The sequence below is a fragment of the Thunnus maccoyii genome, chromosome 5 (assembly GCF_910596095.1).
Source record: "Thunnus maccoyii chromosome 5, fThuMac1.1, whole genome shotgun sequence".
In the NCBI taxonomy this organism is placed as follows: Eukaryota; Metazoa; Chordata; class Actinopteri; order Scombriformes; family Scombridae; genus Thunnus; species Thunnus maccoyii.
The window spans coordinates 11,946,354-11,959,646 of NC_056537.1; the positions used below are offsets into that span (position 1 = coordinate 11,946,354).

General features: G+C 40.7%; 1 protein-coding gene across 1 annotated transcript in view; it reads left to right on the forward strand.

Annotated features, from left to right (window-relative positions):
- nell2a (neural EGFL like 2a) overlaps positions 1–12,983 on the forward strand; it is an 80,438-nt gene extending 67,455 nt beyond the window's left edge. The window contains exons 16-20 of the mRNA XM_042411859.1: positions 1,556–1,696; positions 3,684–3,877; positions 7,222–7,398; positions 10,495–10,719; positions 12,164–12,983. Of these exons, the coding sequence (XP_042267793.1) occupies positions 1,556–1,696; positions 3,684–3,877; positions 7,222–7,398; positions 10,495–10,719; positions 12,164–12,205 (779 nt within the window). The 3' untranslated portion in view covers positions 12,206–12,983. The remainder of the gene's footprint in view (positions 1–1,555; positions 1,697–3,683; positions 3,878–7,221; positions 7,399–10,494; positions 10,720–12,163) is intronic.
- Positions 12,984–13,293: the final 310 nt, after the last annotated feature.

Sequence of the window (13,293 nt, forward strand, 5' to 3'; positions counted from 1 at the left end):
TCAACGGTTAATCTGCTGCAGAAATTCTATTAAAAGGCTGAGGGCTCATTAGCCAATAGATCTTAATCCCATTACTGCCTGGGCGGTGGGGGACCATGAGCCCGTCTGCCTGTCGCTCTATGGGGGATACTGTTGCAGGAGGTCGTAGAGAAGGTCAGACACGGCACACTGCCATTTTCATAATGAGAGCAGAGCATCATGCATCATGCACAATCATAAAAAAGCCATCACTGGCTATGCAGACACATTTAATCACGGCGCATGTCTGGGCCTAACGTATTTAGCCCTACTGTGTAATATCAGGCTTTATTTCCTCTCTCGTGTGGGCCTGGCCCTTAGTTTAATTAAATGTTAGCTGAAATATCTGATCTGATCTGTCTCTTCATGTGTTTTCTGCATTATTGCAAATTATATTGGATTTGTTCTTGGTGGATGTTTGTTGGATGGTTGCTTGTTGAAATAAAAGGTTTGAACGTTGGTCTCTTGTTAACAGAAGAATAAGACTCAAAAGGAAAAACAGATAAAAAGAGAGGATAGAAATAGAGAATGACAAGGGAAAAAAACAGAAACACATAAGAGAGGACAAAGTCAGAGCTTGTATTTTAAGTCTCGTATTAAAGACAGGAGCTGAAGGAGGAGGCAGAGTCAAGGATATTTCTAAGTGGAACTCTGTGAAAACACATCAGCTCCATCTATTGACAACCACCTACAGGCTGCATTAGAAGGTGTGTCAAAACCCTTTGCTGAGCTTTTTTGCACATCATAGAAACTCCTTATGTCCAAGTGAAGTTCAATAAAAGTGTGCACACACTTAAGGATTTATTTGTTTACCTGCATGTGTTGGTGGATTAGACTGTATAGGATTTTACTGGCATTTCACAATCTAACCCTGTTATGTCTCTTGCTTCTAAGTATAGGCTTATTGTATTAGATTCATTCATTCCTTGCTATCTTTTATTGATACAAATGTCCTTCTGTGGCTATGCAAGTATGCTTGATCAATAAGGCCTACGGACTACATTCACTCAAATGCTAGACACGTTGTTTTATCAATTATGAATCAGTCAATGCTGAATATGCCTACTAGGCAAAAATGGAGCTCAATAACCCTCTCACTGTAAAGAGCATATTTTGCAACCAACAAGATTTTATATGGATGTCTTAAAGGTGCAGTGTGTAGAATTTAATGGCATCTAGAGGAATGGACTTGGCAGAAATGGAATATAACATTCATAAGTCTGTTTTCATTAGTGTATAATCAACTGAAAACAAGAATTGTTGTGTTTTCGTTACCTTAGAATGAGCTCCTTATATCTACATAGGGAGCGGTTTCTCTTCCACAGAATCCACTGTGTTGCAACACCAAACCAAAACTGGCTCTAGAGAGGGTCTTTCACATTTTTCACAGTTTCCGTGGCCACCATAGGTTCCTCTACATGCTTGGAAGGGGTATTCAGTTGGTTACAATCTGCAACCTCACCGCTAGATACCACTAAAACCAACACACTGGTCCTTTAATGTCCTTCTCTTCTCTTTTCTCTTCTCTCCTCTTCAGACATTGATGAGTGTGCAGATGGCTTTGTCGAGTGTGATAGTAAATCCACTTGTGTCAACTTGCCCGGCTGGTACCACTGTGAGTGCCGCGATGGCTACCATGACAACGGCTTGTTTTCCGCAAGTGGGGAGTCATGTGTAGGTGAGTGGCCCGTCTTTTCTTTTCTTACACAAATATGAAAAATATGAAGAGGAAAAGTTTGAATTTTGATTATATGATTTGCAATTTGATAACTCAGGGGAGTCACATTTTTAATTTAACATATGCAGCAAAAAAAAAAAAAAATCACATATATGCATTCATGGCTTTTGGATATATAATTAAATTAAAACTGACATTTCATTAAGGTTTCATGTCATGAATTTAAACTAAAACACATCATATAATCACTTAAATCACATGTGATAATAAATTCTATTTTCCAGGATAATTTGTCCCCTCACACGTTTATCAATTTTGAACTTAAACTTGAAGTTTTGATGCCACAAAGTCTGCTCCACAATATATCACACTTACTCAGTTTTTCTTTCTTTCTTTCTTTTTTAAAAATATTTCCCATCTCCTTGGAAATAGGGGAAGTTGTGCCAGATTTTTTAAAATTTTTCTTATTATTCTGCTTCCATTTTTTAAACCTCTAATGTTCTGAGTTCTTTCACCCAAATGAGATTTAAATTCTGGTTCCTTTTCATTGCATCTGATGGCTTCACAATGCCTTATTAATAGACAACACTGCATTCATTTTCTATTGAATGGCATCTGATTCAACATCTCAGTTCCATCACAAAGGGTCTTCTTCTTCTTCCTTAAATTGTCTTTTAATTAAGCAGAACTTTGTTGAAATATTTGAATGATCTGCCATCACAATCTCTGCAACTTTTGTTTAATAAGGTGTTTTTTTTACGCTTCTGTAAGTACTGGTATGATTAGATAGGTATGTCATTATCAGTGTGCTTTCCTACCAAAATGTCAGTTTTCTTTTTGCAGCCTGTTCATTTTCTGGAGCATTCTCTCTGATATAGTCTGTCAGGAGAAGTGTCAGCTGTCAAAATGTAACCCTCAATCTACCGTAACATTGAAGCATTGCCTGTAACAATAGTGCTAGCGTTGCTCCACTCGTTGACCCCATCTTTGCTGTCAGTCTGAGTAGGGAGAGGCAGGAAAAAAAGCACATTAAAGACATTCTCAAAAAAAAAAACCCAAACCTGTCTGGGTTTCACAAAGCAGCCATGCCAACATGCACCCTGTTTCTGCTGAATAAATTAAGCTAAGCAGGCGTCGTAGGGCTTGGTTAATACTTGGATGGGAGACCTCCTGGGAAAAACAAAGTTGCTGTTGGAAGTGGTATTGGTGGGACAGTAGGGGGCAATCTTCCCTCTGGTCCCAATAAATTGCAAACGCCCCAGTGCAGTGAGGGGGACACTGTGCTACAGGAGATGCCGTCTTGAGACAAGATGAAACGTTAAGCCAAGGTCCTGACTCACTTTGGTCATTAAAGATCCCATGGCACCCGGGTTCCCCAGTGTCCTGGCAAAATTCCCAACCTGGCTCACTCCATCTGTCCACCTAATCATCTCCCAGTGTTGGCTGAATGCTTCCCTCCCTCTCCACCTCAAGCTGATGTGTGGTGAGTGTTCTGGCGCAAAATGGCTGCTGCGCATCACCCAGGTGGGTGCCACACATTGGTGGTGGTTGAGATGAGTTTTCCCCCTTCCCGGTGAAGTGCTTATCAAGATAAAGCGCTATATAAATGTAATCCATTATTATTATGAAAGCAAAGTTATAATTTGACAAATGGATTTCTTGTTTACACTACAATTGTATTCTTTATGTTTCCCCCAACATCTGAAAATTGTTGTATTGCTGCATTTTACAGTTGCATTTGAAGCTGTTGTTTTCAGCAACTTACAGTTACAGAGAGCAGGTCAGTTTCTTGCTAGAATGTAGCTGCTCACTGATACATATGGATCCCCTCCAGGGATAAAACTTCCAATCCTTTTGTGACAAAACAGGCTCTTTTGTCACCATAACAAAAGGGACATTAACGGGACCCATTTCCACAAGCCATGCATAAACTGTGTTACCTGCACTGAGCATATGTATGATGTCACCTTTTTTGTACTCTCTGCAGATATTAATGAATGCAAGACGGGGAGGAACACCTGTGCCAACGACACAGTGTGCTTCAACCTGGAGGGAGGTTATGACTGTCGCTGCCCCCATGGGCACAACTGCACCGGCGACTGTATCCATGACAACAAGGTCAAGCACAGTGGGCAGATCTGGGTGCTGGACAGTGATAGGTGCTCTGTGTGCTCCTGCCAGGTAAGAAACAGAGGGAGATGTACACTGAGTGCCAGAGACAAAGAGAGCTGGGAGAGAAATACACAGACAGAGAGAGAGAGAGTAGCCAAAGCAGAGGTAGATGGATCGGATGAAACAGACAGAGTCAGACAAGTGGAAAGATGGATATGATAATAAAAAAAAGATAAAGAGGCAGATAGAGACAGAGAAAATGTGCCCAGTGCCACAGATAGTTGAGCAATGATGTTCCCTCTCTTACTGCATGTGTGCCCAACTGGTCTAGGATTGGGTTTTCTCTCTTTTGTTTATTCTCTCTCTACTGTGTAAGTGTCTAAACAAAGAACAACATAGCAACTGTAAAACTGTTCATTCGTATGAATGATGCAGTCCCCTACTGTGCCAATCAGTAACAAATGTCAACTTGTTTTGTCAGTGACATTTGAAAAAAGTATTGAAGCACAGTGGAGTGATGGACAATGCATTAGAAGTTTTTTTTTTTTTTTTTTTTTTAAATTAGATCAGTGTGTCTGACATAAGACAGTGAATGGATTAACAATTACATGCCCTCTTTTGAGCTAATAGTGTCAGATTTCACCTGGGGAAGTTGCAGTTCATGATCACCACTTGTGACAGACATAAAATATATAATAATAATTCAAATGAAATCACCAGGTTCAGTGGATTCGCTTCGCTTGCCGCACAGCAGCTTAATAAACTGTTGCAGAGCATTCACTTGTTTAAATGGGAAACTTTGATATGAGAATTTGTGCCAAGTTGCCAAAGTGATATAGAGTCCCATATCACTTTAGTTAATGCCATTTCATTCACTGCTTTAAAATTGCAGTACCCTGCAGATTGACACGTGATTGAATACAAAATGTAGGTGCGTGAAAGCTCCACTAATCAATACTTGTATATTTACGATGGATTAAATGAGTATGTGTAATATGAAAAGGGTTGCTCATACTGACAAACCCACAAAGAATTATCACCTGACTTTGCGGTCCCCCTGTAAACCCACTGTACACTACCTGCCAAATGGCTGACAGACACAGTTAGCGACTAGCAGCAAGTGAACAGAGTGGAGCATTTAGCAGCTAAACAACAGGAAATTCCCTGTTGTTTAGAGTTATGCTAATGTTGCTCTGTGTCTCCTGGATGCGTAAATAGGCAACTGTGTACTAACACATTTGCCATAACAGCTTTACAAGGTGCTAATAGGTCAGTGTTGTGTTTACAGCTTGTTCCTATGCCCCAAAGCAGCCAAAACAGAAGTTAAAAATGCTATAAACATATGCTGACTCCTGCATTGCAGACAATGCAAAAGAATCAAAAGTGAATATAAGGCTTGCCACATACCAAACACTCAGCTCTTCACCAACGTCTTGGTATTTATATAAACATTTTCTGCAAGTGGAAGAGCGAGCAGCATGTTACATGTATGTTTCATCAGGCTCACTTGTCGTGTTTTTGTAGTGAGTGACATGTTCGCTTGCTACTGCACCAGCTAGTTGTGTAGCGAGTGAGCTAGCTTCTGGTACCGTCTGTAATTGCACCAAGACATCAAGGAGTTTCTTTTTTCCACTTTCTGGTTCTTAAAATCCACTGATATATATAACATACAGTATGACACATGAGTGAATGGGCCCAGTTTTGGCTATATTAATGCACAGGCTAAATGCCTCATTCCCACAATTTTTAAACAAATTCTCATAAAAATTAAAAGACTGACTCCATCTTCACCCCTCCTTCTTCTTAAATAACTCAGGAAATGTGTAGGAAAAGACTGGCATGGAGAGACAAAGGGAGAGATAGAAAACACCAGTACAATAAACTCTGATCTGACAGTGTTGTTAACAGTGCCACGATGAAGAGCAATTTAATTAAAGTGCAGTAGCTATATGTAGTGAGTTTTAAAGGTCTGCCAGAATGACTCAGACTTTTGGATGTAGTCGTTTTGATTGATTTCTGACACCAAAGTGACAAGTCATCTGGGAACAGTTAGTCCAGAAAACTCATTCCATCACCACAAACACATTTTTCCTCAGTGATTATCAGGTCACGGACCAGTCATACTTTACAATTCAGCATTTCACTCAACCTAATGCCAAGTGTCTGACAGTAGTGGAAGGTGATTATAGTGGATTAGTGTCGGTAGTGAATGATCAAGCAGCAAATTATTCATTTGATTACAAAGGACCAGGGCAGAAATGGCTCCCTAATTAAATGAGTCATATTAATTGATTTTAGAGATTGAAGAGCTGCCTGTCAAAATTAGTTGTATTGAGCAGTTGAGGGAGCAGGGGAGTAAACATGTTATTGTTTTTGAGGGGGGCGGACACAGCTGGATATTAGATGGTGAGCTGGGACTAAGTGATGGGGGAAACCAAGGTCAAACATCAAAGAAAAGACAAAGAGTGGGTTGTGTCCAGACTGAGGTTTTACAATATGCAAATAGTTTGTTTTAATCTGCTTGGAGCACCAGATGGGTCGCCTGTATGTGAGGTCACTTTCTAAAAGATTAAAAAAATGAAGATAATTTTATTTAATTAGCGCAGTTTTGATGTGTGTTGAGAAAGATTGTGGTGGCGCTTACTGACTATTGGTAGAAATGGAAATTTGAGTCTTAATGGTCTTTAGACTGACTTTTGCGGTTATTTAGTACAAGAAAAATGCAAGAGGAAAATTTGTGATTGCTCACCCACCTACCTATTTGTTAATTCTCCAGATCTTAGATCTACTCCAGATAAGTAGAGCTGTTTTTTTTACTGACTGTATATATATTCTTGGTCCATGGTATTGTGTCTGCATGTAACATATATGGAGAATAAATGCTTTTATTTTTATTGAATTTCTGCCTCAGACAGTTGAACATTGAAATGGTAACACCAGATATGAGTAGGAGAGAAGACTGTGACAAAGGTAATGAATTAAATTCAGACCCACAGCACTTCCTGTATGTGGAAGGCACCTTAAATCACTGAGACAACAAGACAGTTCTCCAAATATCTCACTGATGAACAGGAACTCCTGAAGAACTGCAGTGCATCAGTATTCATAACTCATAGTACTCTGTATTCATAATTCATATATTTCAGTTTGGTGTGTGTTGCCTACAGTACTATCTGAGACTGAATTATCATAAACGACAGCTTCAAAACAGTTGCCAGGGACAGGCTACTTATCCTTTATGACAATATTTATTATTACCATATGTTTATTGTGTTTTAATGTGTTTCATGTTTGATGATCCCATCAAACTAATGGCCTTACATGTTCATGCACGCACTGTATATGTATGCACATGCCTGTGTTCAATGTTTAATTGTGCTCATGTGATAAATGCGTTTGTGCCTCTTGCTCAGGCTGGCCAAGTGATGTGCCGCAGGATGGTTTGCGACTGTGACAACCCCAACGCTGACCTGTTTTGCTGTCCCGAGTGCGACCCTCGACTGAGCAGCCAATGTCTGCACCAGAACGGCCTGCTCACCTATGGCAGTGGGGACACGTGGGTGGAGAACTGCCAGCAGTGCCAGTGCCTGGTGAGTAAGGATGAATATATATCCCCCGCACGTTTGTGAAATTTACACTGCAGGAATGGAACCAATGATTTTATCCAGACTCATTTATGGTGAGAGCGATAAAAAAACAACATAAGCACTCATTCCTGTGCCACAGCGCCCACACGAGAAAATGTAACAAATACTCCAGTCTCCATGGAAATGCTTGTGAATGAGAGATGTGCTCTGTAAAGAAAGTCAAGGAGAAAAGTTTTGTGGCAAAGAGAGGGGGAGTGATTAAGAGGTCAATAGAAACATTTCAGAGAGGAGAAAATGAAGATGAAAGAAATGGAGTCGGTTTTTAGTGAGATTTTAAAGAATTCAAAGCAGCCTCTGCGCTGTTGTCTGATGGAATTATACATTTTATCGAAGGATACTTCCAAGGTTAAGAGAACAGTAGAAAATGTGTGTGTGCCTTGAGAGTGGGAGGGTGTAACAGTGTGTATCATGCTTTGAGAGGATTGTGCACAGTGTTGATTGATGAGTATGTGTGTTTCTGTGTGTTCTGTGTGTCCTCTATGTGCAATCCTATTTCTCATCCGAAACAAAATCGCATTGTATTCGCCACATGAATCTTTCACAGCGGAAAGCATATGCACTATTTTCTTTGTGTTCACATCTTCTGCCGTGTCGGCCTTTTTCAAGGTTTACACATTGCCGCTGCTCAAACAACAGGGAAGCATTTCATAAGTGATTCCCAATAAATCTGACAAAAACAATAAACCTTTCTACCTCTCGCCACATAGCCATATGCATATTAAATGCAAATGTCACGCTTTATATTCTACCCCACCGTCTTGTCTCACCCACGCTCAGCTGTAACACATACCAGTGTCACTCCTTCTGTTCAATGACTCACAAATCATCTTCGCTGTAGATCCCAGACAAGCACTTTACAACTCCTTTTCCTTCTTTTTTTCCCCCACTTTTGTCTTTGTCTTTTAAAGATCAACCATACTTGTAGATAATATAAGTTGGCTCCGGTCTGATGGATTTATGGTCTGAGTAGCAACAGCAATGCCATTTCCACCACTCCCTCCATTGTAGTGCTGCCCTGATGCCCAGACCTGAGGGCTGCTTTTTGGATTTCTTACAGCAAGCCATTATAGAAGAGCTTGAAAATCACTGCTCAGCTGAGAGGCAGCGAAGAAGCACAGTCGGCTGAAAGTGGGTTCACTCGGCTTCACTCTCACATAGGCTGTGCTCACTGTAGGCACTTATATATATGTTGACACAAGCAGACAAAAACACATCCGAGGACACGGGCACGCCTGTCGTAGCAGCAGAGGACACACACACACACATATACAGCATACAAACGTGAGTATTTACATGGTATACGCATGTACACACATATGTAGTCATGTTTAAGAATGTAGGCACACCTGTCACCACGGCAACACATACTCATGCCTGCATAAATCCACTCAAACACAAAGGCAGACATAAAACACACTCAATTAAAGATGCACAGAGACATACACACAAAGAAAAAGGACCACCAGCCACACAGTATAAAGAGCAGCACTTGAAAGGGCGAGGGAGAAGGCTGCTGTGCGATACCGTACTGGGGCTCCAGTAGCGTGACAGGGACGTGAAATGAACCTTGAATGCTTCTACACTTAGCAGAGCCATGGCTGTCCAGGCTCAGCAGGGGCTTTAAAATACACAGTGACAGCAGGCAGATGGGCAAAACATTCTCCCAAGACCAAGATGTGACTCCCTCTCCGCTACCCATGCAATCATTTGAAATCAAGAATCTGGCCTTTGCAGAACGTGCACACACAGGCCACTGGTGGTTTGCTATCTTGTTAAATCGACAGAAGATCAAAGAAACATTGATTTCCTTTGTCGTAGGTTGTACTTAAGGTTGTTGTGGTGCATAAAAGAAAGCGTGATTGTTGCTGCTAATTCCCAAAGATAAATGTCACTAGTTTTAATCTCCTGGAGGCAGTTTGTAACATGCAGTCTTATAAAGTAAAAGCAAAGAGATTAAAATACAGTCGGATACCATGAAGATTGAACGCAAAGCCAGATTAAAATAATACCTTATGGAATATCACAAAGAGATGAAAGAGCGGCTTCAGTTTTAGGTTGATCAAGTTTACACGTCACACCGTTCTGTTTGGAAGTCAAATAAAAGCTGATTGTATAAGCAAAGCGCTCTCCTTTGTGATCATAGGCCACATCTGCATAAACAGACAAAGATGACAATGTCCCTTATCGCAGTGTGGGACAAATACCTGAGGCTACATTCAATCCTTTCCTCCGGCTATGGGCAAAGAGTACCACTCGGGGGGATTTCCCACTTCAAATGTTTACACACTGCATGAAGGCAGGGAGTGGGCATTAGCACCACGTGAGCCCCGTGCTTTATAGCCAGCCTAATTTACTACAGCATTTCTGAAATGCTGAGCCAGCCGATTTTCAGTGATATTAAATATCCCCGGTGGGACACTTGCATCAAGCCTCTTGTAACTTTATGTGTGCATGCCTTTTGTATCTGCGTGTGTGTTTAAACATACACAGTCTGAGCTCATATTTCATCTCCAAAGAAGACGTGAAGCAAAAACGCTCACACATGACAGTATAAGTAGGAGTGGGTCAGGACAGAATGATATAGAATGCTGTAGGAAGGATGTGTAAAGTTGGCCAATATATATGACCTGTTTTATCAGGCCAATAGAAAAATGGCAGTAGGAGAAATCCAATAAGGCTTCCTCTGCTGAAAGTTTGCTGTGATTAATATGAGAACAACAATGAAAGAGGGGGACCAGAACAAGTCAATTAAGAAGCTGGAACATTTACCTCTGAAAAAAAATTGCTGACTGTGTTGGAAGATTGCTCTGCTCATCTATATTTTCTTGGTACCTTAACAACTTCTTTTTTTCATCAAATGAAGACAGTCCCTCTGGCATGCAAATGCACAGTGTCAGGAGAAATGTGTGTATTTGCATGAATAACTTGTTTAGGCATTGAAAATCCAATAGTCTAAGCGTAGATATTATTCTGAACTCTCTCCTTTTTCTTCGCTGGCTGTCTATCCATCTCAAATTCTCTCTCTCTCTGCCTCCGCAGCAGGGGCAGGTGGACTGCTGGCCTCTGCCGTGCCCGCCTGTGGACTGTGAGTTTACCGTGGTGCCCGAGGGCGAGTGCTGTCCCCGCTGTGTCACCGACCCCTGCCAGGCTGACACCATCCGCAACGACATCACCAAGACGTGCACGGACGAGCACAACATCTCACGCTTCAGTGGCTCCTCCTGGATTAAACATGGCACCGAATGCACCCTGTGCCAGTGCAAGGTAAGCCTGCAGGCAGCCTCGAAACAGCAAATTACAGTTCGTCTAGTTCAGTGCCAGACAAAACACCAAAGAAAAATGGTTTGAAAAATTGAGAAGCCTTTGTGCTTTGTCAGAAAAAGAGCACACGGTGGTGAAGAGTTTGCATTGTGAAGGCAGTTTTTGCATCTGTAACATCTCATCGCTGAGTTTACTTTACATTGTCGTACGTATGTCTGGAGGTGTAGCTGTCTGTGTGTTGATTCGGATCTGCTAACCTGTGTACACAAAGCTTTTGATATGGAAAAGACACATTTCACCAAATTTAATAGAGTGGTAACTGAAGCAGAAAAAAATGGAGAAGGAGATTAATGAGTAACTCCCAGTCTATTTAGTTTACCAAAATACACACAGTTGCACATGACTGTGATTGCCTAGAGGAGGAAAATCCAAACTTCTCACAATAAGAATGTGACAAATGCTGCGGTCTCTGTTCAAAAGCACAACAAAGAGCAAAGAGGATGCTGAATAAGATGTGATGTTTCATTTGAGAATCATTCCTCAAATACTTAAAGTTGAGATTTTTAGAGATCATAGATTCCCATGCTCTGTTTATTTATCAGCTGCAGCAAAGGAATCACAGTCTGCTCTGCACTATATTAAACAAGCTCACATCCCTGCACACACAGTACTTACAATATATAGGGCCTAAGATAGTCTATCTAGAAAACTGAGCCAAACTTGCATAATTGGTCCTTGTAAATCAGGTAGGAGACAGCTGCACTCCACAAGCTTTTGTTCCAAGAGTTGTGGCCCAGAACAATCACTGAGAGAGTAAAATGTGCAGGTGAATATCCTCTTCATTACCAATTGTGAGTCTAAATTATTTGCCTCAGCTTTGGGACTAATCCACCAAGACTGACTCCCTTGCCTGAGTTTCTAGGATGGAATATTTTCTCCCTGCTTGCCCGACAATAAAGTTCACTTCTTACAGAAATGAGAGAAGCCATTCTCAGTAGAAAAACTGTAACATATTCAAAGTCCCGATGCCAACTTTTAAGAAAATCTTCTTACACATCAAAGATCTACTTTAAATTCAAATACATCAACACAGATTTACTGTTATCAGGGTCTGTATTAAGTCGGTACGGGCAGTTTTGGTTTAGCAGATACAGTACTGTCCCTGCAAACCTTCAGTGATCCAGAGAGTTTATCATTCCCCCAAGTTTAAAGCAGAACGCCTCTGTGACCATTCACATTTGTATTCTCGGTAGAATATTGCTGCCTTGGATCAGTTGGTGCCAAAATGACACCCAGAGGAATTCTAAATGCCAAACAGAGTCTGTACGCTGCAGCAACGCCACCTGAAAATATTATCTGCCGAGCTTCAAAAAGTGTTTGCCCGAGGTTAAAGTGTGATGATAATCCACTCATGTGTTTCTTTGCCTTCTCTTCCTCTTATTTCCAGAATGGACACATCTGTTGCTCAGTGGACCCCATGTGCCTTTAGTCCTGGCAAATCTGAAGGCACCTGTACAGTGTTCTCCATGTAAAAAAAAAAAAAAAATAACACCACTCCTCTGTCTCTTCACTGTCCTCCTCGCAGGCGTGGGTCAACAGTATTTGCATTGTCAGGATTTGTTTCAGCCTGCTAAACCAGATGGATGGCGGTTACTAATCAGGATAATTCATACAATATCACATTGTCAAAAAAAAATTAACCTTCAGGTACTTTCCGCTGATTATCTACAGTTTCTAGCTCAACCTATTGTATGTTCTGTATGGTAGACCCCACCCATCTGGCTCCACATGCACGTTACGCATTAAGAGTGTTTTGCAAATACTCTATGAGCCGCGCCTGCCTCCTTAACTCCTCTTTATACCAAATGCAAACCTATATCATACCAAACAGATGATGGACTACAGTTCCCTCAAACCCACTCTTTGTTCTGTCTCACCACTTAGAGTGAACCTTTAAGGATCACCGCCCCCCCCCCCCACTCCGAATCATCGCTACATGAATCTGTAAGATATTACTATTACTGGCATGACTGTGCTTGATGTCCAAACATTTTTGCTGATTTCTAAATTCTCAATGATGATGATGATGATGATGATACCCTAGATAGAGTAAAGACAGTTAGCATAAGGTTCCGTTGCCACATTTATGAGTCGTCTATATTATGTGGTGCTTTGTAGCATTTTGTTCCATTTCTCTTTTTTGTAATTTTTCTTTCCAAGCTTGTTATTGTGTAATAGTGAAATAAAGTATTTCCATTTACATTAAATTCTTGTCTTTGGCTTTGGTATGCATGTGATCTATTCATTATCTATTATGTTTGAAGACTAAGCACTTAATTGGCCATATGCAGTATTCATTTTTGGTAATGTGATGATTTTTAACAGGAGCACAGTAGCACTTTCCAGGCAGACTTTATTAGGGATTTATAAGTTTTAACTAATGACTTTATTAAAAGTTAATAATTAATTTACTAATACTTTACAGTAGTTGTAAATCATTAAGAACAAATTTTGGGCTACTACTGTACTGAAGGTTGTGAAAAATCTCTTTGTCTAGTGTTTATCCTTTCTTTTAAG